Raw genomic sequence first — 27,208 nt, forward strand, 5'->3', positions numbered from 1 at the left:
ATTTAATATTATTGGTATTACAATAACGCTGTACATTGATGTATTTTCATTTGTTTAGTTACTATACAGGCTTATTGACACCGCATTGGTCTTGTAGTAATTAAATATACACCATACGGCTGCGGAGGTTTTTGAACCTGGGTCTAACAATCGCTTGCCTTGCCGCGCACGTCACCGTTTCTTTATCATTTCGGTGGCAAACTTAACGTAGTATGGCCGTCGTATGGAAGTATTCACAGTTTTACTTCCACAAAGAATACGCGATAGACATTTCACAGAGCGAATTACGAAAGACATTTTTAAATAAATTCTTTACGCGAGTGAGATAAAAAGTAAATAAATGTGTGTTTAATTAAACGTTGTGGATTCGACCTAAATTTTTATTTCACTAATTTCTCCGTCAACAATAATTCAAAATGTGGTTAGTCAGCCAACCAAATTCTGTGATTTTGGAAGTCAAAGTGGAACCTAACTCTATTGGACAGCAGTGCTTAGAAAAAGTAAGTCGATCTAAGTATTTTTAAATATTATAGATGATACCGTATGCGATAAAACAGCCAAACAAATTACACATGGTCTTTGTTTACATCTTATTCTTATCTAGGTCTACAATCATTATTTTTAAGTTTTGAAGAATGTTGTTTAAACACCCTAGTTTTCGTTATAGCACCTTTCTACCTCCAATCACCACCTATAGATAGGTAAATATTAAACCTGTACTTAACTCGAAGATAGACCAGATATAATAAATACTTAGTTAAATTAGAAATAAGTATTTAGTAAGCATTATAATTTATTAGCAACATAAAAAATTAGTTGTCAAGAAAATCGACGTATCTATTTGTTACGTACTACGTTTACCTTGCGGACTTTGGACTCGGCGTTATAATGTTATGCTTCACCTTCAAATAGGGTTACCAGATCCAAATCGAAGATTTCCTGACAAAATTCCTGATAAACCTGACATTTATTGATCAGAATTCTACAGAATTCTTTTGCAAAAACAAAACGGCCATATTCTGATTGTTTTTGATATAGGGACCGCTAAGCAATAGGAAATGATTTTAAAAACCATTTGGGCGTTTGTGTACTCATTCGTCTTCAACTCGTACTCCTTTTCTTAAAAATTCTTTTACTACCGTATTTTTACGTAAAAAACCGTTAATTATATAGTTATGTAGAGTTCCACAAAATAACTTGAAAATACGAAATTGTGCATTGAAAAAATTTCTATTACTCGGTATGCAACTTTGCTGTTAATAATAATTAACTAATATGTAATGTAAATTCATCAGAAAACTTGGTTCGTAGAAATGAAAAAAAACCACGACTAAGTTCTAGTTAGACTCGCCCACGAGGATACCGTAGCTTGGAAAGAAATATGATAGATCAAGTATATTATACTTAATAGTTAATACCTACTAGATGATGCCCGCGACTTCGCCCGCGTGGATTTAGGTTTTAAGAATACCGTGGGAGGCTTAGTGATAGGGCCCCGTTGGCACTCTTTGGGTACGGAAGCGTAAAAATGTGCTAGTTTGAGACATCGTTGTATTCGTTTTATAAATGCGGAATCCGCGTAGAGATTGACACGAATTGCCAGTTCGGTAGAATGATTTCCAAAACAATTAGGTAGTTTCAGTCATTTGCTTGCGTAGAAAACATCTTCAATTTGTTCTTCAATAATAATAGAGCACTTGGATGCTCTCAAATCTGACAAAACTAATCGATCGAGCGGGAAATTGAGTAGTCAAATCTGCCCAAATTGCAGGAATCTGCCGCAAACGGTCACACCGATGCGATAGTCCGTAAAAAGAATCAAATTGGAAAACAAGTTTTGAGACATCCGTTAAATCCTAGCAAGTTGCAGAAACATTTTTTATCTTTTAATTTTTTAGACATCACGACGATGACGGTTGAAAATGATCTTTTCAAACGTCGATATGTTGCTTTATAGATAAGTAATCCTCAGCCAGATAAAATAGGTCTAAATTTGAAATAGGTAGGTAATAAAAATAGCGCAGACAATAAGCAACAAAGCACGTTGAATGAATAATCTTCTGAGTGGAATCAAGGCGTTCGCGTTAGTTACCGCGGCCGGTGATCGTAACGGGTACAAAGTCCAACCGAATGGAGCAGCTGTGACTGCTAACAACTCTCTATAAACACGTGCGCGCGGCGTGATCGCTGATCGGTGTTCGGGTTATTAAAATTCGGACAATGACGCCATTTTCTTTCTTCGTTTTTTGGCACGGCGAAAAAACTGCTTCTTTTGCAGATCCAGTGATGAGTTGATGTCTGATGTAGGTAGATATATTAGGCAGGATTTTACTTGTATTTCGACAGCGATATACCTACCTAACAAGTAACACGTTACACATGTGAATCCATGTATGTTTTTCGTAGATACAAAAAGAGAAAGATTTTTATTCAAATACCTATACTTACCTACTTAAACTTGTACAATTAGTGCTTTTGAATCGTCAAAAGAATAGACCACAGACACGACACACTGCACTGATTCGGAATGCTACCGAGAAGAATCAGCAAGAAACTCGGCGGTTGCTCTTTTCAAATAAGTAGAATGTAGATATTCAATTTAAGTAAGTAGGTACAATAAATATTAAATTGTAATAAAATTATTATTATCTTGTATACTTACCTACCTTTTCATTGAGGCTACATTCTACAGAAGGTACCTTAAAAGTAGGTCCTATCTACTTCTTCAGAAAAAACCTACCTAAGTACCTAATACATCTACCTACCGAATTCGTATCTAAAATCTAAGTAAATGCCACCTCGGTAGGTAATCTACCCTACCACCCATAAATTAATGATATTTGTGCTAGGTGCAATTTTGTTGAAATTGCATCACCTGGTACAATCTAAACGTAACCTTACCGTGTATCGGGTCCAAACTCCAAGCGACGGACGTACCTACCTATGAGGTTTAACTCAATTTAGCTATGAGGTCACCATCAGTCAAGTGCCGGAGTTGGGACAAATTGAAACACTCAATCTCTCTCAATTTAGTTTTGTTTAAGTATACAAATTACGTATATATTAATTAATTATTAATAGTATTATTCTGATGCCTGGTAAATAAATTGCCGAACTAATTAAGATTTTTTTACTTATTTTATTATATTTTTCTAAAATCTAGTGACGTGTGTGTATTTTGTATTTTTGCATCAACATTCTTTTCCTCGCAATCGTAAAAATACCTAATAAACTAGGAAGGTTTATTGCGCAATTTCTGAAAAAATCCAGGTTAACAATAAGTAAGTAGGTATCTTGGTAGGTATATATAGATCTAGATATCCTATTCCATATTTTTTGCAACTTAAACAACCATAATTTTGTGCGATGGTCACAAAAAATTATACCTTATTGCAAGAAAAGAACAGCTAAGAAATAGGTACTAGGTATAGGTATTTCGCAATATGTAACGTCAACATAAAAACTGCTAGTACACATAATAATCACGCTACTTTAATATTATTTAAAAGCAAAATTTTAGTTTGTTATTAGAAGCCTTACCTATGCACTTACAAGGATTTAAAAGGAATCCTAAGTAGTCACCGCTTGACTTCACGGATGCAGTTAGAACTTTTGAAAATAAAGTAGGTAATTGCTTCATTTTAACATATAGCCTCTACGGTCGGTGTTTGGAGTTTGGACCATGTAAAATTCACACAGTGTTACTAAACATGTTGATTCTCGATATTTGTAGGGTCCCATACCTCAAAAGGAAAAAACGAACCCACACTTCGTTGTCTGTGTTGTCTGTCCGTTGTGTCTGTCAATTCGGAGGAATCAAAACCTACAGGGTACCTAACCTAGCTACTTCTCGTCGACCTAGAATCATTTGGCAGGTAGCAATGTCACAAGTAAAGGAAAAAATCCGAAACCCGTGAATTTGTGGTTACCTCACACAAAAATTAGTGTACAGGACCAAATAATTATACACTATACAATACGCGCACTACATAAAATAAAATACTATATATAGGTACTATAGTAAAATATATTACATTTTTAAAAACATATTTTTTTACTATCATACTGTGTGAGAGTCCTTGTACGGAACATTTTGTGTGAGAGTCCGACTCACACTTGACCGATTATTTTGTTTGTTAGCTTAGCCTCGATGATTGCCCAAACGGTTTGTCCGAATAGTCCAATTAGAACCGCGGACTCTGTTCCCTGACGTCACATTACATGGCCATATTTTCTAGATTGACTATGCGTATTTTAACCATTTGTACTAAATTCATTACATTGCTTAAAAAATATATTAGGTTGGTAGGTACCTACCTACTTATGTCGTATAAGCAGGACGCTTTATACCTACCCAATAATATAATTATTAGGCAAAAAAAAATACTATTATAACTACCTACCTACCACGAAAACAATCTTACCTATCCTATTTTAAGATTCATAAGTCAAGATTTTAGATTAATAGCTGTTAAGATTACTGCCTATTTTATTAAAATATGTAAATTATTTAAATACCAAGTCAGATCTTTCATGTGGTTAGGTAAAAAAAATTGAATGGTACGAGTACCTACCTAGTTGTAGTAGGTAACTACTAAGATAGAATTCGATCAGAATTGTTATTTTGGTGCTCTGTGCTGGGGGTGAATTTCTATAATAATACCAATAATATAATAATAGGTAGGTACTCAACAAAAGAAATGTGTTGCAAGTTGGGACCTAACAAACAGGTTTTGACTTAGCCTTTATGTGTTCATTATAGGCAGGTTTATTTTAGAAGCTTTGGTCTGTGGCCTATGCTCACGTAATGAGAAAAGGTAGATATATCTCTCACTCATGTAAAGTAGCGAGAAGAAAACTTCAGAATAAATCCTTACACTTTCTCTTTCGACATTTTGTAAAATAACATTCGAAAGCTAAAAACGTAAGAGGCAAGGCTATCAATCAATGGGTAGTCTCTCCGGTAGTTTTCAATGCTCTGACGTAGCGGTGATTTTGCTCGCATCTTGAATAAGAATTCTTCTTAGTACTTTATTAATTAACAATTATTATAGAAATATTTTAAGAATTAAGTAAACTTAGCTTGAGTAAGAAGTCCAGTTTACGACTTTACATTGGGTAAGTGAATTTTACGAATTTTACTAATTCATTATCAATAATATGACATAGGTCTAACTAAATCTTTGTCATACAGAACTAGAAAAAATATTATCTTATTGGAACTGGTACCTTGCTAAAGTCTACTTTATATTTAATACCTAATTTTTAGGTGTTGTTAATTCTTACTACTTCAAAAATAAAACTAACAAATATCAGATGCCACAGATAATTACATAAAATACACATACATAAATTAAATATATCCTACAAATATACTTACTTGTTTATTTATAAAAAGCTAGATTCTTATTTATACTGACTAATTTAGCTTCTACGTGACTTACAGCAGCTACTGCCGGACCTTGGCTTACTTCGGAATCTTGAACCACGGACTGTATGAATTTATTCCTACCGTTTTTTCATCGTCGATTATAAAATTATTAAGTACTTATAGGAATTATATTTTATAAATAACAAGCGACCCGTCCCGGCTTCGCATGGGTAGCTTATTACAATTTTTGTACGGATCTCTAATTTTTTTCGAAAATACAATGTAGCCTATGTCACTCAGAAATAATGTAGCTTTCTACTTGTGAAAGAATTTTCAAAATCGGTTCAGTAGTTCCAGAGATTACCTCCTACAAACAAACTTACAAACTTCACCTATTTTCAATATTAGATAGAAGATAGATAGATTAGAATAATAATATGTAAGTAATTAATTTTCATTGCCTAAAATCTTAAATTGGTGGTTGGGTTGTAATAGTTCAATGGTTGCACTTGTGGTTGCAATGGTGTTTGTTACCAATCAGCTTAGCGTATTATATTTCCTGTGGTTATTCTAAATTTTGTTTTTCGTGATGTAACCACTATCTCACGGTTTTTGGATTTTTTTCCTTTACTTATACTATAAGACATACGAATTTTTGAAAATTGTTAACATCCGAAAGAAATCAACATTATGATAACGTCGACACAATTTTGTACTCAGGTTTATAAATAAGTTGCAGTTTATAAAGTAACCAAAATTATCAAAACAATTGGTATTTTTATCTTGTCAACTTTGTCCTTCATTTATCCTTCTTTGACTTTTAAGAGGATAAATTCCTCTCAAATCATGTTTTACTTGCCTGTGATCTTCTATATTTAGCGTAGCTATATAGGTTACGTTATGCTAAAAAAAAACTAAAGTGCGAGTCAGACTCGCGCACTGTGGGTTCCGTACTCGGGTATTTTTTCCAACATTTTGCACGATAAATCAAATTACTATTAAACATAAAAATAAATAAAAATCTGTTTTAGGATGTACAGGTAAAGCCCTTTCATATTATGATAGGTACCCCACTTTGGTATAGTTATCTTATTTTGAAAATTGAAACACATTTTTTTTAATGATGTATGTACTTAAATATTTTTTTTACTTATATTATTATTTATGTATTACTATAATTATTTATATTATTCTTCAGAACTACCTATTTCATATAACAGATCGTCAAAAGCAACCTTACGCGTGCTGTGGTGATTTCAAAGCAAAACTTATAAATTAATGGGAGTAAAATATTAATGACCACCAAAAAACACTTCGACATCCTAAGTTTTCTTACCAAAAAAAGTATTCGAAGACCTTTAGTAAATGATCACCAAATTTTAACAAAAAAATAAGTCCATTATGATTGCTATAATAAAATGTAGCTACCAAATAAAGTTAAGTTTCTGTATAATAATACAATATTTACTAGGATATACTATATTTACCTGTGTATTATTCTGTGGAAATTTCAACTCTCTATCTATTACGGTACACGAGATACAGCCCGCTGACAGACAGACGGACAAACGGACGCACAGCAGAGTCTTAGTAATAGGGTACGGGTAGGGACCTTTTATTTATGAAAAACAACACAGCATAGTAACCGAATGTCGTGTCGTCGGGTCACCGCGTCATTGATAAAAGGGCACTACCGAGGTCTACGGTCATAGGAAGGAACAAAACCATTTGATACCTACTCGTATTAGATGAGATGTGATAACTGTACAAAAAATTGAACGTGAACTGAGAAATAAATTATTACAAAAATTCAATTTTATTTATTAGTATAGACATATCGTAGGATAGAGTATGTTTATAGCGACAAAACGCTCAAATTTCTACATAGAATGAAAGCTGAATAAAATATTAATTTGGGACAAATAGGTAGGTTTTATATAATACTTGTATTAAGTACCTATTTGATAACTACTTACTTTATTTTTAAAAATATTCTGATTGTCATTAGTTTCTAGATTATGTCTGCAAAATTTCATGGACTTTGGTTGCTTAATATTCAAATGAAATTGGAACTACGATTGTATGAAGCGAGTGACGGAGAGAGCCCTGTTAATTCTATGTTTTTTATGGAGGTATAATTTATAAAGGATTAATGTAAATTGGCCGGACTATAATGGTAATAAATTATTATTGTCGAAAAAGTCGACGAGCTTTACTAGCAAACGCTAGGCTAAGAACGCAAATCATTAGATTAATAAGTATAAAAACAATGTAAAAAAGTTTCTCTCAAATATATGAGTATCTTCCCAATGACATAAATTGCCAAAAATATCATAAGAAAATTCAACTGAAAATCCGTACTTAGATACTTTACTTTGCCTACCCATGCGAAGTCGAGACGAGATGCTATTCTTTACATAAAAACTATAAGTTAAAAATATAAATAAGTACCTAGGTTAAGTATACATAAACCAATAACGCATAAGAGGTAGGTAATTAGGTACCTACCTACATAATATAATGTTTGATAACTGATTGTGATTACTGATTAGGCATTGATCCCTGAACCGGATCTCCTGTCACTGATAATAATGGCAATAATGAGTGGATTTAACAATAAATAATCGTTATCAATGACAATGTGCTGACGTAGGTTCAAAAATACCTACTTACCTATTTGAAAGATAAAAATCATAAAAATATTCACTTAAAAGTCAAATTGAATTTTTTTTAAAGGGTTATCGAACGGTAGTAAATATATCAATAAGAATAACTAGGTACCTAGGTATTATTTTATCAATGATATCTATATCCGTGATTTTTATTCGAAATGGTGTAGTGGTATGTCCATATTCGTAATAAATAATAATCTTTTGTAAAAAAAAAAGAAGGTGTGAATACAGTATTATTGCATGGATAATATTGTAGGGAGCATCAGCCTGAAAAAAATTCTCAAAACAAAATAAATATGATCTTGAGTCGAGTAGGTACTTAACCATAGAGTACCTACACACTTCGGTATGAATAGTCATTAATCCCCGACCCAAAAAGAGGGGTGTTATAAGTTTGACGTGTGTATCTGTCTGTGGCATCGTAGCTCCTAAACTAATGAACCGAGGACTGTTATAACAGTGAAGTCTTACTCCGTGCTCTATTTTTACGTAAAACTATATAGTCTCTATTTTCCAAATAATTATAATGCTGTCATGTTTCTCTAATAACCATTGCGGTTTAATAACTTTAAATGGCTGCCTAAGAACTCCCTATTGTGTTGGACGTCACAACTCACTGCGCTTGTCGACTTCCTTTAAGTCTGTTTTGTAATTATTCCATTCAATTCCATTGCAATTTATAATAATATTATGTATTGTGATTATTTATCGAACAGACAAAGGCCAGTGTGAAGTCGAGACTTTTTGTTGGAAAGTATTACAAAGATTTTGTATACCTAATTAAAATTATGAGAGTAGTACGTTCCATCAGGGAAAGATGAATTTTTTTGAACCAGAATTGCATACATAATAATTTTCTTTCACGTTGTCAACAGTTTTAAACTAAGCCTATAACAAGATCTAAGATCCTCATTTAATTTGTGATCAAGGTCTTCTAATTTAAAACTGTTACATGATCAAAAGCCTTATGTGGCTATGTATGCTATAAGATGTAAGAAAAACTAAGAATCCTGTTAAACTCGTTTGGGAACGAGGTTTGTTTGCAGCTTTCCCGACTTGCCTTCGTTTTAATAAGCACCTTCCACACGAGAAAACCTTCCAGCAAAGGTCACATGTAGCAGAGCGCGAAAGTCATAATGACTAAGTTTTTAAAAAAGGCTAAAAAAGAGATCACTTTGGACAAAAAATTGACAAAAAAAAATGCAAGCAAAATCTCAAAGTTCAAGAAACATTAACTTCGAGTTTGGCGACGAATTACTTTTTTTATAATGTACCTACATAGGCACTTAATAAGTAAATCAGTATTGTTCTAACGACTATATTTTTTTAAAAGAACCTCATGACTCAGTCCTAAACGTAAAAATTGAGAATCAAAAATTTTTTTTCACAATTACTTACCCCCTCTTATTTAAACTTAGAACACGTTGAATAAGATATTTTAAAATTCATCATGATCTTCAAAATATAATCATGAGATTTTTTTGATCAGTTTTCAGTAAAAAGTCATAGTTTTGAATTTTAAATGAGTTGAATTTATCAGTCTCTAATATTTCTATATTGAAAAAAATCTGAAAAATTCTAGTTCTAGCACAGCATGAAATTATAACCGTAATCATAACGACTTTTACGATAGCTATATGTACTAGATAATGTGTATCTACTAACTGGACATATTATTACATAAGAAATAACTTTGTTTCTGACTTTATTCTTTCTGATTTAGATACTGTAAGACTTTAGCTTTACCTTATACTCAGAATACATAATAGTTGCCTACGCTTCTGAGTCCTGACTTCTGAATTCTGATAAGCTCTTTGTAATTGACCAGTTACCGATTCCGTGTGAATAGCTCTTAAGTCCTGTCTACTTCTTTACTTCCTAGTAAGGAAACTGCAGTCACTTGAACTGTCGGTTTCCCGCTCGTACGAGTAATACTTACCTTCAGAAAATTACTGTTATGTTCATTTGATTCATACATGCAATGACTGTGATTGTAAGAAGCTATTGCACTATGATTCTGGTTCTTATGAACTTTGATCATCACTCATGAGATTGTGATGCGCAAATACAATACAAAAATGGCTCGAAAAGAACTGTCTTTTTGGGGCCTAGCATTACCAATTGTAGATTTTATTTTTATATTATAAGTTATATATTTATAATATATATATATATGTTCGTAATAAAATCTTTAGTACTAGTTAAGTGCACCAGACTTTGTATACAGCCTTGCAATAATATGCCTCAATTTAAGTTCGACTTCGAACGTTACACCGGTCACGTAGACGTACTAGGTATATTCTCCCCACTTTTATAAACGTATGCATGGCGATAATGCAATGTAATCATCGAAATAATGAAAAAACTGTTGGTAGCTGTCACAGCACGTTTTTATCACATTACAGTTAAGAAATTTTAATGATTCGCTTTATTAATAATCATACGAATCTGTCAAAGATAATGTTTTATGAGAAACCTCTTTTAATCAGCCTTACTTATATACAAAGTTAAGTGTATTTACATATTTTGTCATATCATATAATTGATTTAATTTACTCTTTCAAAATAATAATCAAGGAACTGGCGAACAAAACAGTGCAATAACACGTCTGATCAAAATGCTTTTTTTTTGTTTTTTCTGAAGGTTTTTGGTCCACTGAATGCAAATCTAAACTCATTTCCAAGCAAAACGGCCTAACACTGGGCTAAAATTGAGTACAAAGTTCGTGATTTCGATCAAAACGGTACAATTATAGTGAAGGTTCAAAAGCTTTCTTTCAGTTTTTTTTTTGTTCCTCCTGTAAATATTTCGTGCAATTATACCATTTGTTCGCCAGCTCCAAAATTTAACTCTACATTCAGTAATTTGTTATTTAGTTAACAGTGTGGTACCTACACTGCGAAATATAAAACATTTATTTAAATATTTAGCTACTAGCTACTGATTTAAATGTATAAAACCAGTTTTGTACATAGTTGGATGTACGCCTTCCTAATCTATTCCATATTATGTGACTCAGTGACTAGAAACAACCTCTTTTATACTTAAATGCTGCAATTTACTTAAACACAATTTGTCCTACTCATTTCACTTTCTTGATTTGTCCGTCATGAACGTTTTCCTCATAGTTTCCAATTTATTGTATTGCATAACATTATGTTCAAGTACGTGAACAACAGAATAATCTTAATTTGTAACATCTTGAAAATTCTGCATCTCATCATTATTTTCCTCTTCTTGAGCAAAATCATCAGATTCTTGATACTGATCTTTAAATTACCGTCTGAGTCAGTTTTTATACGATGTGTGTTTCCCCTTGTATTAGGTACGTAAGATTGTATTTTAAGATTCATAGTGAGAGAATGTACAACCATAGTAACATTTTAAAATAATTACCATAGCTCAAATATTAAGAGGGAAAGCCCACACTTCAAACACGTGGTCCTGCGTGTCTTGGATACTTTCCAAGTTTCCAGGGAAATGTCAATGACTTACTTCTAGCTACCCTTCTTTAGTCCTCATTTCTCGTAAGTTCAACTCGAAAATTTTGCCAATGAACAGATTTTTATACATTCACGGTTCAAGTTTCAGAAAATAACTTCGTTTTGTTCGACCTCTGCATTGTCTTCTGATTTTAGTACCTAGGTAGCTGATTCCTTAGTCCCAAGGTTAATATAAGCTGTGACGTCACTTTCCTCTTAAAGAAACTTGATTGTATAAAAACCGTATACCCAGCTACTTGCCTAACTGCGAATATTTATATCGATAGTTCCATGTCTATTATGAGAATAAATATGTTAACTTCAGTAAAAAAATTTGATATAATATAGTGAAAATATAGCATGTAAAATGAAATTTAGAAAAAGACTCAGACACATATCAGAGGAATTCTGTTTAAAATAGTAAAAAAAAAAATGCGAATATTTTGTTCTCACCTTATAAAGGTTAGAAGTCGCATGAACAAGCTTAACAATTTAATCAGCCACGCATTTTTCGAATTGCGACGTTGTATGGTGAGTTCTTAGTTCGATATTGATGTTGCAACTTGTTTCAAATTTTCTTACTGAAGCCAAAATAACAATAAAAAATTATGTACTTATCTAACCATCTATTTTACTGACGGATAGTGAACATAGTGTTTAAGGAGTCATGATAGCAAAAATATCAAAAACAGTTTAGAGCATTTTCAAATTGTTTCATAATTAAGCTACGAAATCCCAAAATGATATTTTTAAAAGTTATTATTTGGTTAATTGGGTGATATTTATTTGGAAAACATTTGCACTTGTTATCGTCCGTATTTATCATCGGTATTCAGTACATTCTGGGTACACATGTGTTGCCATAGCGAAAGTTGATACCCTCCTTATCTATTGCCTGCGATAAAATAGGTAAAATTAAACATCACATCACAATTTACAACTGCCTTTGTGTGAACTATGTGAATCGATTTGATTTTTACATTATTATATTGGTTACATATTTGTTACATGACATATTGTTATTGTAACTACTACAGTTGAACTGTGGTTGAAGCATAGAAAATTCTGTGTATTGCTAATCTAATACAAGGACTTGAAAATAATGATATTGTTTTAGCTGAATGGAGTATACAAGAATTCATGAACAAAATAGTAGGCTGACTTAGTTTATGTACTTATGCGTTCAAATACACAATTTATGCGTGATTTGAATATTCAAGTATTCAAGGACGAAGCATAGATTTTATTTTAATAATTTTTAAATCTCTTGAATTCGCTATTTGCGTGAAATAGTCATAAACCTTAATCATACCCCTTCTACGCTGTAAATTGGAATACGAAACGTAAGTGGCAAGAGATTGGTTATTTTTTTACCTAATATTTCTAAGGTGTCATAGATGCTAAGCCAGCAAGTTAATAAAATGCGTAAAAAATGACTTCTCACGCGCTATTTTTTTAACCTATCTCAATTTTTTATGAAAATCATTTCTAGTGTTTCATTCATCGTTTTGCGATTTTCAGCAAGAGATCATGCAAGCACTCGAACAAAAATAATTACTAAGTAACGATACTTTACTTTCTTTGGCTGATTTCTCCTTATCCATATTTTGGAAGGATTCCTCTCTATCAAGGCACAATCACATAATATTTTTACCTAATTTGAATGCGACGAGGAGTGCTCACCGTCGCCTGCGCAGTGCCTGCGCATAAAAATACTTCGTTGAGCTTTGGACTCATTGCCGGACAATTTTTAACCGACTTCCAAAAAAGGAGGAGGTTCTCAATTCGTCGGAATCTTTTTTTTTTTTTATTTTTTTTTTTATTTTTTATGTATGTTCCCCGATTACTCAAAGACCCCTGGACCGATTTGGAAATTTTTTTTTTGTTTGAAAGGGTATACTGTGCAGGTGGTCCCATATAAATTTGGTGAAGATCTGATGAATATCTTCGGAGATGGAGAACAGAACTCCTCAATAGATAGGAGCAAATTGCTCGCGATCAGTGTAATAGCTTAGTAAACAGTAGGGTATTAACTGGGCATAGCATATTATAGCACAGTGGGCCACTAAAAATTGTGAAATAAAAAATTTTCAAAAGAAAAATAAAACCGACTTCAAAAACCACAAACACTAAAAAGTAAAAAATAACTTTTATTTAGCTACACGTGTAATGTACCTAGGTATGAAGTCGGGCGAGCTTCACTCTTGGATTTCTAATTTTGTTTTAATATGCTCGCTCGACTTCATATCTAGGTACATTACACGTGTAGCTAAATAAAAGTTATTTTTTACTTTTTAGTGTTTGTGGTTTTTGAAGTCGGTTTTATTTTTCTTTTGAAAATTTTTTACGATCTAGGCTCACTTTGAGTATTGACAACATTTTGCATAAAACATAACTCTATAGATTTTATTATGTAATGGAAATACCTATTTCTTAAACAACATAAATTGGACTTCTCAGAATTGCAAGTTATCATTTGTACTGGTAGGTACCTAATATAATGAGGGTAGGGTATTGAATTCTTGCTGGAACGTACAAGACTATCAAGTACCTATCAACATAATACATATAATCCTTGTTTGATGACTACGCTCGCTGCGCTGTTTTCAGTTATTATGAAGGTTGAAAAATACAAATGTTTTCGAACAACTGCATGCACTGTTTTCCAAGTTGTTATTGTTAATAATAATTATAAATTAGCGATATCGCTTGCTACGCAGTTCTACAGGTAAATATTGTTATGTTTAATGCGATTGTGACTGGACTTGATACCTATTATAATACCTATTTATATAGGTACATATGCTATACCTATTTTATTATTCTCTCGCCTTTAACCTTCGTATTACCTTACTTTGCATTTATTTGGAACAACAGTATCGAATTCTATTTGTTTGCATAATGTTTGAATTTTGATAGACGTTAAGTTTGGTGATTTTGGTAGATAGGTGGGTATCAACGTTTTAAACACAGACATGGGTAAATAGGTACCTAATGTGTTTAGCCAATTGGCACGTTCATTCTAATTTTTACCTACATATTTTAGATAAATAGTAAATGATATGTTCATTTACATGTGTCCGACAAAAATCGTTGTAAACATGAATTTATCTTGTGTGCACGCCATAAAAGTCATTGTGTGCACGAATGTTATTTTTGAGCTGTGGCAGTGTTGACAAAATGACCACTGGAGTTTTACAGTGTAGGGTAGGATTATTAGTGTAGATGTAGGATGTTCTCTTGGACGAATAAATATTTGTAGCTATAGGTAGCTACGCTACAGTCTTTTGGAATCATAAAAAAATACCTAAGCGATGACAACGAAATAGGTACATAGTTTCTTTTAACCCGTTTATATTAAATCGCTTTGTTTTCAGTCTGTTTGTTTGTTTATTTGTCTGTTTGGCAATTTTGCAATCGATTTACTTTTCGATGAGCCTAGGCCCTAGAGGCTTGAAATTTTAAACATAGACTAGATGGCACTTGCTTTCTTGTCTGTTTGTTTTCTATTATCTAAATGGATAAATCTATCAACATTTATCCATTTAGAGTCAAGGAAAATGTAAAATTTGATTTAGAAACCAGCTAAAAAATTGCTTAATGGGACGTACTTAATAATGTTGGTAGCATTCAGGTGCATTCAGTTCCATCGTTTTTCGAAGGATTAAATAAATGAGTACTTAATATTATCTGCAACCTTGCCTTGTATATGTAGGCTTACGAGTAACGGCTTACCAAAGGGGCAATAGATGCCAAGAAACTCCACTCAGTAGTCCAAACAATATATTTGGCAGCCATATTCATTTATATACAACAGTTTACCAAACTGTCTGGCAACTGCATATATTTGTGCAACTTATGATAGTGATTGTTTTGCGATCTGTTGCTCGACTAGTTTAATGTTGTGGAACACGCATCGCGTGCGTGATGCAGGCGTGCTCAGGTGTGACAGAGATACCGATACGTGTTAGAGGAAGATATAAAGAAAACATCTGGAGTGGAAAGACGTTTTGCTCTTGTGTGATTTAACGTTTTCTCTCGTTTTTTTTGTTTGATTACTCTATTTTGGTTTAGCTGCTTTTATGTTGCTAAAAGCAAGTTTGGCACGGTAGAATGTAGACACATAGAAATTAAATTTAGATAGGTACCAAACCGACGAAGGTTATTTATGTCGAAGTTGTGATATCACTTTAGAACTCATTACTAATTTTACTTTGTTGTTTGTTACTCAAGTACCTACCTACTTACCTACATATTATGTCCTTTGTTCCTGAGTTCAGTAATAATAAAGTTAACTTCGTAAATCGTAATGAATAAAGATCATAAGGGCTTTTGTATTCTGATCTGAGACGATGCTTAGGTGATGCTGAGCCATGTGTGCTTAGCTCAATAGCTAGGTAGGTAGGTAAGTAAGTAAATATAATATACTTACAGAATTTGGTCTACAAGAGTGCAGTTAATGATCTGTGCTATAATATAGTAGGTATAATGACCAAAGTTATCACGAAGTGATGTCATTCGAGGCAGATGAAATTATGCGCCTCACGAGCTTAGGAGCATTCGTCATTCCTCCTTGTAGGACGACAGCCTGGTGCATCATGAACATACGGCAAACCTTAATCTTATTTGAGCTAGCACTTGCGTCCAAAGTTGAACTCTTGAAGATAAAAATTAAAACATAAAACATCTGATTTCTGTAATCAGAACTCCTCAAAAAATTTCAGAGTTTCTTGCAATAGCACTTGTGGAAAATTTTTCGCGATGCTTGAAAGTGATGACAATCGATAGAAAGGTGCAGACAGACGTTGTCAATAACACAAGTTTTAAACAACTTAAAGCCCCTGCACGGGACTGATAGGCAAAGTAATTATTGCCTGTTACCTATAAATTTTTTATAGGTTTTGGTTTGCAAATTTTTGGTCGTAACTACCTCCTACCTAGTTGTATTAAGTAGGTAAAATACGTTACATTTACATATCATGATATTTTATGTTCTCCTTTGATATGTTAAGTGCTCACTTACCTAAGTAGCTTTTCTGATAACGCAGCTTAACTCCTTAATACCCTAGCCTCTAGCTTTTATATTAAGTTATAAGCGTAGTCTTTCTTTGTGGTCGTTGAACCTCGGCTCCAGGGATGTGCGTGCAATGCCTTCACAACGACAACCCATACCCACCCATTCTATATCAAATATGGAGCTGAATACTAGACCTTACCAGTTACAATATCAAACTCTCAAACCTTTAAATAGATACCTACCTAAAACCTACCTATCTAAAGACTGTGCTAAAGAGTCTTACTCTACCTTTTCGTAGCGAAATACCCTAATAATAGTATAATAAGTATGTACCTATATCTACGTAATTAGCACACAGCAGGGATCGTATGACAAATAGTAAAAGTACACTTGGTTATTATAGTGCGTAGGTACCTAAGCATTCCAACCTTGGACAATACATTCATTGACACTTTATCTCTCTATCTGGTTACTAACGCCGCCGTAGTAAACACGATCTACAAGTGATACATGATGCTTCTGATGCCATTTGAGCTAATAAATATGGATAAGCAGGTAGGCACATTAATACACAAGTTATATACCTAAACCCCTTGTGTGGATAAGCAACACAAACACAACACAAAGGATATCATTATTAAGTATGTATCCAACTCCTTATAATCGAAAAAGTAGTACTAACGTAGTTTAAGTATGTAGGTACCTAGGTATAAAGAGTAGAGACTAAACACATTAGGTATATCAGGTTCGATGCAACATGCAGTTCAGGACCAAGTAGCCCTAGGAATTACATAAGTCAAATCAAAACAATTTTGCAAGTCTTGCAAACAGAACGTGAACATTTTTCACAGATCCATCACTTTAAACGTACCTAGCTTAAAATGTCAATCTGCGCAATTTTTATGTAAAAAAAACTATGAGGCACTAAACTAAGCTTCAAATTCGGTGTTCCGAAACTTAGGTCAAGCACGAAACCTAAATCAAGCGTTTTGGTCATTTGTTAATCACACAGGCGAAGTCACAGGTAGCGCTAATAGATACCTATACATATTATGAATGTACATAATACTTATGGCACCATGAAGAGAAACTTAATGCAAAATTAAACGAATATTTTATAGATACACTTTCACAAATAAAAATTATTAGATACCAAACTAGATGTCTGAACTCTTGATTGCGAATAATGTCAGACAGACCACCAAGTAATTACAGACTACGAATCCTATACACCTATAACATTTATATAATACCCGTAATTTGTCCGCGCCTGAGTCCCGCCCAAAGATATAAATTATAATATTAAAGGCAAATCAAATTGAAAAAGTTAGAGAAAAAGAAAATAGCCAAAGATGATATCCAAACTTTTGAACAGCAGAATATCTATTTGGCTCTATCAAATAAAATAACTGAGGGAACAATTGTTAATTTAATTTTGAAATTGTAACCGATATCCGATAATGATATGCAACTTGCTAAAAAGAACTCGAATTCAAAAAAGCCTAAGGATTAATAATAATTTGCTTGCCATAAAATAGTGATAATAGGTTTTATTTGCCCGACATGTTATTAGAGTAATATCAAAAGCAATTTCGTGTTCAGAACATAATAAGCCTAATAAAATGATTTTATACCTTTATACATATACCTACTTTATACTTTTATACATTTTACTTATTTTAAAATCTTTTTTCCAGGTATGCGAGAAGTTAGAAATAGGCGCCGAATCGGACTATTTCGGTCTCCGCGTCTGTTCTGGATCTGGTCCCGGGAGATGGGTGAACCTCCGCAACCACTTAGATCCCCATCGCTTCCCAAGCCGGCGTCTCGACTTGCGTGTCAAATTCTGGGTCCCACCGCATCTGCTCATCAACGAGCCCACTCGACACCAATTTTACCTTCACGCGAAATTGGACCTTATTGAAGGCAGATTGGTCGTGGCCGATCAAGAAGTGGCTCGTCGGATTATAGCCTACATTGCTCAAGCGGAAACGGGCGATTGCGATCCTGATGTTCCATCACACGTGTACGCCGAGTGCCACAAAATCGGACCACAGGTTAGATTTAAATATATTACCGACGTTAAATATTTACTAAGTTGTGTTGAATAGGTATACTAACATTTTATTTCGAGAATGATTTTGAAAATGATTTTGTGTTCTTAGAGACGCAGTCGACCGTGTATAAATATGTAAATGGTTTTTTTCCATCCCAACTTTGAAAAGGTTTATTTAGATAAAGATGAATCCAGATTTTAAGTAAAGATATGAATAATGAATTCTATAATTTAAGTATGAAGTTTTTATCTGTAGAAATGATAAAAATCTTTTTTGATTGTTGCAGGGTGAAAAACCAGATGACCATATGGAGAAGATTATCGAATATCACTGCCAAATAGCTGGAATGCGTGCTTCACAAGCCGAATATAGGCTATTAAAAGAAATATCCAAACTTGAATCGTTTGGAGAGGAACTGTTCTTTTGCAAACCTGTCACGCATAGCAATAATGCCTACAACCTGTACAGCCATTTATCGTATCACCGACAAGTTGAAGAGCTAAGGGCAAGAGACGAGCAGGAGATAGATGGTGGGGCTACAGTGGGTTGTTTGGCGTCGGGGCAAAGCGGCGGAGGCTGTGGCTGCAGGCTGAGTACGTGTGTTGGTGTCGGACCTCATGGAATCGTGGTGTACAGGCCAGCTTGTAATGGAGACCACGATATTGGTGTTGAGAAACAGAGGTGAGATAAATTAATTGACTTTTAACCGCTACCTAGTTAGATTAATTGTTACAAACACAAGAATACGTTGATCGCAATGCACCAAACTTACATTGAATCATTATGTAGATACTCCAAACTTACGACTCTATTGTATAGAATATTATTTATTCAAATAAACTTTTACAAGTGCTTTTAAATCGTAAATAGAATCTTCCACTTGAACTTGTTTCGAATGACCATGGTTAGGTACCTATATCATATTTGCAATGTAAGTACTTACGATAAACTATATCCACAAGGAACTAAGTAATAACGTGCTAAAGATGGCTATATGTTTTCATCCTCTCCATTTGTCTGAGATAATCGTATTATTTTAACATCATGGCTCCCCAGGCCCCTTTAATCTTTAACAAAGAACAGTGTATTATACTCTATAGTCTATGTCATTGAACTTATACCAGTAGATTTGAATTTAGTGATACACAAAATAAAGATCTTTGTAAGTAGAATAATCTAGATAAGTTTACCTATTTCATTTCTCACAAACAATGTTTTTAAAGGCATTGACGTCATTGTCGTACAGGATAATATCCAAATCGGTCTTATCAAATATCATATTTTATGCTATCTGCTGTTTTATACTACACTAATCTAATGCTATTGTATTGTTTACAAGAAGGCACCTATACCTATTATTTGAGATATTAATTATTTATTATCCATACTTACTATCTATCCATTCTGATATTCCATACTTACTAAATTATAAAATGCGAAGTGTCTGCTTGTCTGTTACCTTTTCACGGTCTATCTGCCTAACTGATTTTGACGGGTACAGAGACGGATTAAGTAGTTACCTACATCCTGGAGACTAACATGTGCGTTACTTTTCATCCTGTACAATCAAAGAATTACGGACCTTTAAAAATCTAAACACAGTATACGTAGACGAAGTCGCGAGCATCGTCCAGCATTATCACTGAGGAATTGAGGATAATTATGTATATTATGAGCATAATTAGAGGTATTAGCTACCTACTTATAACTGTTGAGTGGTTGTTTAATTAGTACCTACCTACCAAGTAAATAATGTTTAAGAATAAAACTCGCAGACAAGAACATACTTTTTAGTTAATAAGTAATGCAGTTTATGTAAACAAATACGCATAAAATAATATATTAATTACATACTCGTATGCAAAAAACGTTGGACCTTTGTAATATTCTATTTACGTAGTAGCACTAGCTACTACATAAGGCAAATACATAAGTAACTCTTATTGTCCACACATTTGCATTTTGTTTATAACATTGGTAGGTATTTAGGTATTAGTAACGCACTATCTATTTTCGCCCGGCGTTTATTTGCGCGACTTTGTTTGCGCTAAAGGTTTGCTCAGCTGAGCCAGTCAGCCAAAGTCTATCTTATCACGAGCAAATACCGTGCTCTCACACATCTAGAATCTCGATGTCCTGAACAACATGAATTAACTTTGTGATACCCTCTAAAGAGAAAAAATACTTGAATACGTTGAATACTAGATGATGCCAGCGTAAGCTTCAGTTTTTAAATCCCGAAAAATCAAAGAGATGAGTTTTCGGGACAAAAAGTAGCTTAGTATAATTGCTGCCCAGAGATGGAAGCTGTCTCTGTATATCTTTCATCAAAATCGGTTAAACGGCTTAACAAACTGGCATTAATAATATTTTTGAGTTGATGCATATATTAATTTATCCATACTAATATTATTATTGCGAAAGTATGTATCTGTCACCTATTTACCGCTCAACCAATCTTGATAAATGGTACAGAGAGAAATTGCATTCTTGAGATGGGATACTTTTATTAGTCCCAGCAGGATTTTTTTCCCAGGCATCTTATCAAAATCAATAAAATGGGAAGTTTCGTATACATATATTTATTGTTAAAAAATAATAAATAAATACTTGGTAGTATATTATACACTGGGTCAGTCAATTACGGCGCCAGTTGACTTTAGATTGTTAATAACAGTGCGTATTTTAAATAGTTTATTGTTGCGTTTTACATAATTTGCATGCGTACTGATTTGCATGTTGAGGATACATAAATGAAAATTATTTCAATACGTATATTATAACGTATTTCCATCGCAAATATATACAATTCTAGTCTCCAAGGCAGTCCAGTCTGGATTACTGTAATTGCGTCTTTATAAAAATGTAAATCAAGTGATTTACTTTATTTTGTATGCCCCAATGAGTTTTTTTAAATAGTCGGTAGCTACACATTTGTTATATCTATGCAAATGTGAGTTTATACGTATGTGAAAGGAAATCTTTGAAATCACAACTATGTATTTGAAAATTGTTTTACTATTTGAAAAGTAGGTACAATGAAGCCAAGCGCTCTATGAGTTAAAAAAGGTACATTTTAATTCCTAATGGATACAGGCTATAGGATATAGGATCTAAGATCGTATAATATGTAACTGTACAACGCGGGCGAAGTCAATAAAAGTAAACGAAATTTAAATTTTTCAGTATCCCTTACACCGCGATCCACCGAGCTCAGCCACAACGTAGGATATTCCAACTGTCCTACGTCACCAACGACGGCCACGAGGCGACGCTGTACGTCAAAATGGCGACTTCCGGTCAAGCCGCCGCGCTCTACCGCGCTGTCACCGAGAAGCACGCCTTCTACTGCTGCGAAACGGTCAGGAGCGACGTCACTGAACAGTTCATCAGAGATCTGAAGGTGGGTTTGACTCAAATATTGCTTAAGGTGATAGCAGACGCTTCATCTTTATGAAAGTACCAACAGGACTCTATTACTGCCTTCGCTGTCCGTCCGTCCGCATGTCTGTCAGCGGGCTGTATCTCGTAAACCGTAATAGGTAGAGAGTTGAAATTTTCATAGAATGTGTATTCTATTGCCTCTTTAACAGAAATAATAAAAGTTTTAAAATGGCCGCCATGAAAATTAAATTAAAATTATTAAAATGTCTTAGTTCTTGTATAATGGAAAAGTGGTGGTGACGCTACGGTACAGGGAACTGGATTTCTAGTCAATTTCTATGTTTCATTCGGCATCTCTGCGGAAATGAAACGTTTGAAGTTTGAACACAAAATGAATCAAAAGTGACAAACAAAATGTTGTAATTTTGAATGAACCATCTGATATCACCTTTACTTGTACAGCTAAGTAAGTACGTTAGTAGTAGGTAGGTATACCACATTAGCACACTGTAATGTTAAACAAAATGGCGCGGGTCGCGAGTCGCCATTTTGTTCGCACATCAAAACAAAGGACACTTAACACAGATTCACCTGTACCATTATCTTTATTATAATCATGAAAATATTACAAGATAGAGCATTTTGAAGTGACCAAGACTAACTATGTCGTACTTAGTTACATGAGTGTGTTATCTATGTAAGTAATCCAGTCATTGTTGATGCGTGGGTAGCAAATCTTAATTCTTGTTCTATCTATTTATTTCCTAGGACAATGCCCGATGCCTGCAACTTCGTTCACGTGACTTTAGTTTTTTTTTTCAATCCCGTAGGAACATGGTAGGAACTGAAACAAATCTGTTTTACAATGTACAGGAAAAATCCTTTCATATGATAGGTACTCCACTTGGTATAGTTATCTTACGTCTTTGGAATGCAAGCTATTTCTGTACCTCGTGAAACGGTTATACGGATGAGCCATGAAAACGTAATACATTTTAAATACCTACCTGGACAAACAGACAGACATACTTTGGCATCATCGATATGAATTTAGTTTCGAAACATAGTCAAATGATAGTACCTAAGTAACCCATTCAAAAGATATTCCACTTGATAAGTTGGTCAGCCTACGGCCATTTGTAGTGAACACATAAGTAGGTAGGTATTTCGATTTTCGACGTACATAGCTAATTTGAATAAGTCGGAGTTGAACAAATATTCATTTGGACTTTGATCACCGGAGCTAATCAATAAACATAGTTAATCGTTATTCACGGAGGAAGGTGTGTCATGGGTTTAAATTATACGAAGATTTTTTTAATGTGTAAGAAACTAAGTAGATTTGCAAAAAGTTGCTGTGGTAGGTAAGTAACTGGTAGGTACCTATGCAGAGACTACCAAGATATGTTACGTTCACATGACGTTTGATCACTTTGAAATCTGTTCTCGTCACAGAGCATAGAAATAATAAGTTAAATACCTAATAGAATACTTGGTACGCATTATATGCAATCTCTTGGCCTTTACCTACATAGTTTTCTTTTACTAATTAAAGACATTTTTACTAATTAAATAATGGGAACTTTCCTTCATTGAAAGCAAAGTTACTAGACGAGGTGCGACATATTTTGTCTTAGTTGATAGTCTTCAAATGCGTAGAGGTGCGTTCAGATGCGTCTACTTGTAACACATCTACCTACCTTTTTTATACATATATGTAATATTATCATAGCCAACTATGTTAATTTATTTGAAACGCAGTATGTTGACCTTTATAAATTGTAGTTTAGAATGTTATAATGTTACAACAGGAAAACATGGCAAGTAAATAGGTACATAAACCTAACTTAATAGCCACATTTATTATATAAGTAGGTCTTAACATTGTTTTTTTTTTCATTTAGTTTTATGTTTTAAATTAGTATTTAAATGAAACAACAATGTTGCAATACTAAACATAAAAAGAAAAAAAATTAATCGTGACAGGTCAATTATCCCGTATTTTCCTAAGCTACGCTCAAGTAAGTTTATGGAGTAAATACAAAGCAAAATATATTACCAAGGAATTAAAAAAGTGAAGTTAGAAACGCAACAAAGAACGGACAATCAAAACCACCGGCAAATTCGTTACCAGAAGTCATCCACAGGTCTTCTCTTAGAATGAGAAGGGTTCAGGCCATACTCCGCCAGGGTGGCCGAAACTTTCATGAGAACATTATGGAGAACTCTCAGACAAGCAGGTTTCCTCAAGATGTTTTCCTTCATTGCCAAGCAAGTGATATTTCATTGATTAAAACGCACATAACTCTGAAAAGTTAAAAGTGCGTGCTCCCGAAAAGGAGATGGACGTCTCTATGCTCCTTTCCCTCCTAAAATCATTTTTTATTGTATTAACGTTGTTGTTTTTCTTTCGCAGGGCACAATAGCATCAATATTCAACGACTCGTCGACGCTGGGCCGACGATACGTATTCGACATCCGGCGCACATGTCGCGAGGTGCACGACCGCGCGCGCCGCGACGCGCACGCGCGGGGCTCGCACGAGCCGCGCCCCAGGCGCCGCTCTGCTGCGGGGGCTGGACACGAGGTGTGTACCACCTACCGACCCATCTTCCGCGCCGTAGCCGTCCTGTACGCGAGGCCACTGGTGCAGCTTTCTACCGAGCTGCCCCAGTCAGCCGAGCTCGCCCCAGAATCCAAGCAGGCCATCCAAATCCAGACATATACAGAACGAGAGCATTTACCCTTTACAGACCCATAGATCCATGCAATTAAAATGTCCTCTGTTCGCAGGAGTCCCGATCGCGGTCCCGGTCCGGGTCGCGCGGAGGCGTGAGCGCGGGCGCGGGCGGCGAGTCGCTGGCGTGCCGCGTGTGCATGGACGCGCCCATGGACACGCTGTTCCTGCCGTGCAGGCACGTCGTCTGCTGCGACCTGTGTGCGCCACGGTAAGTCACACTAATATTATTCCTTAATAATATTAAAGTTGTTACGTAAAGTTAATACGAAAGTTTGTGTGTATGTATGTGTGTGTATGTTTGTTACTCTTTCACGCAAAAACTACTGAAAGGATCTGGCTGAAATTCGGAATAGAGATAGATTATACCCTGGATTAACACATGCTACTTTTATCCCGAAAAATCAAAGAGTTCCTACGGTATTTTGAAAAAACTAAATCCACGCGGACGAAGTCTTACTTGACACATCAGACTTATTTGGTCGGTTCATTACATTGGCTTCGCTTCGTGGTGTCATTATCACTCCAGAAGACGTGTCCGAAGAACTTTAAAACGCGACTAACTCTGAAAGACGTTTTTCAATGCCGAGTTCTTGGAGTAGGTATAGAGGCGTTGGCAAGAAAGCAGAATTACGTCACATAGGTATTAGTGACAGAGACGATGGTCTACGAAACTAAAGTTGCCGATTATCTCTTTCTAAAGTTCAAAGTGTAATCCTTCCTATTAGCGTGTGTATTACAAAGTTTTTCAGCTAAATCTTGTAATTTTATTTCAGATGCGAACGCTGCCCACTGTGTCGCGGCGAGATAGACAAGTTGATGCATATATTCCTCCCTGTGGAATATCAGAGAAGTCCCGGGGTTATAATAAAATAACACATCAGACATTTATGCGACTGTGTATTCAATTGATATTAAATGGAAACTGGACTGAAGAGGTCGTCGCGTTCTTCAGACGAAAATTCATGTTGACGCGTCAGCCATGTAAAAGTTAAGTGACAATAAGTTGACGAAACTTCAAAGTGTGATTTGAGAAGGCTCGAGACTGAAAAGTGGCCTTAAATGCGTGTGTGTGTGATTGTCTAGTCAGAACTTTGACGTTTTTAAGTTTGTTTCAAACTATTGTGCTGATCGTGGTTTGTTCTCTTTGAGTCTCGAAGAAATATGACAAGTATTTTACTGTTCCAACTTCATTCAGTCCTGAGGGTCTGTTCATAAACTTTATCTGACGAATAAAGGCAGTTTGGTAGTTTTTGTATTGGTCTTATTTGTCAAATAAAGTTTATTTGGTGGTTGTGAAACAAGCCGGCATTTAAGGATTTATATGTATAAGTATTGCAACCATTGACAAATGTTAACAGGGCTCTCTCCGTCACTCGTTTCATACCATTTCATACAATCGTAGTTCCAATTTCATTTGAATATTAAGCAACCAAAGTCCATGAAATTTTGCAGACATATTCTAGAAACTAATATCTGTGTCTGTGGTGTTTTAGATTTTTGTCAATATAGAAGTTTGAAACTTCATTGTTTTGGATTCAGCCATTGACCATAGATCATGATGAGAGATCAGACCAAGATCACCACGATTGTATGGATCATAATATCTAAATGTGCATTTTTTAATAATAATTACTGTCTAAGGGAATGTAGTTGGACTCATCAGTTTAATCTCATTCCTAATGTATTAAAAACAATTATAACTCGGTACTTACTTATTTCTTTGCTCCTAGGAGCTTTATAAGTAATTTACCGAATATGATTAACATAAAAACATAAATTAACAAAAGTACTTACTTAACGTTAAGGACAATTACCCTTCGTTTTAGAAGGTGCTAATCAATTTTCTAACTTAGAAATAATTTTGTGATGAACAATTATATAATGTGGAGTGGTAAGTACCTACCTACCTACCAATTTTGTTATGATAAACAGAAATGTGACCTTCTGCAATTCTACTTAATACAAGTTTATTGTTAGAGTGAAAATAAATACTTAAGTACATAAAAATGGTCTGTGTGATTGTCCACAATCACTTATGCTTGGTTTTTATATTAATTTATCAATGATCCAGATCAGGAGGTCACTTTTCATTGTTCTAAAGGTAGGTGCGTACAAAAATAATGATTTTATTACTTACACCGCAAGCGTCTTCATTTTTATTAAAATGATAGTAGAAACATTACCAAATATTATTTGTTTGTTATACATTAGTTTTGTTATAAGTAAAAGTTGCATTTTTTTTTCTTAATAATTTCAACTGTCACTTTTAATTATCTAAGTTAAAGTAATTGTAAGACCTGTGGTCTCTAAGTTATTAATTTTAAATGCTAATAAAAATAAAAATTTAGGATAAATTCTATGACTGTTTTATTTCAAAACCACGGACTTTGACGCACCGCGGCGCATCTAGTGCGCTGAGTTTCGGACCCCCGTTCCATAGAAATTCATACCTACAATTTTAGTGAGCGCCCGAAACAGCGTACT

General features: G+C 34.3%; 1 protein-coding gene across 1 annotated transcript; it reads left to right on the forward strand.

Annotated features, from left to right (window-relative positions):
- The first annotated feature begins 140 nt into the window (after window positions 1-140).
- On the forward strand, window positions 141-27,081 carry LOC123865631 (E3 ubiquitin-protein ligase MYLIP). The gene is made up of 8 exons (XM_045906790.1): window positions 141-500; window positions 18,241-18,600; window positions 18,887-19,281; window positions 21,787-22,003; window positions 24,401-24,571; window positions 24,778-24,932; window positions 25,498-26,092; window positions 26,218-27,081. The coding sequence occupies exons 1-7, from the start codon at window positions 417-419 to the stop codon at window positions 25,595-25,597; spliced, it is 1,482 nt and encodes a 493-aa protein (XP_045762746.1). The 5' UTR covers window positions 141-416; the 3' UTR covers window positions 25,598-26,092; window positions 26,218-27,081.
- The last annotated feature ends 127 nt before the right edge of the window (window positions 27,082-27,208 follow it).

This window comes from Maniola jurtina, chromosome 5 (genome assembly GCF_905333055.1).
Source record: "Maniola jurtina chromosome 5, ilManJurt1.1, whole genome shotgun sequence".
NCBI lineage: Eukaryota > Metazoa > Arthropoda > Insecta > Lepidoptera > Nymphalidae > Maniola > Maniola jurtina.

What these genes read in the sequence shown, in the direction of transcription:
- LOC123865631 (XM_045906790.1), top strand. Translation starts at nt 417, where the DNA reads ATGTGGTTAGTCAGCCAACCAAATTCTGTGATTTTGGAAGTCAAAGTG. An exon ending in AGTTCATCAGAGATCTGAAG is followed by an intron (nt 22,004 to 24,400) that starts GTGGGTTTGACT and finishes TTTCTTTCGCAG; the next exon opens with GGCACAATAGCATCAATATT. An exon ending in TGCGACCTGTGTGCGCCACG is followed by an intron (nt 24,933 to 25,497) that starts GTAAGTCACACT and finishes ATTTTATTTCAG; the next exon opens with ATGCGAACGCTGCCCACTGT.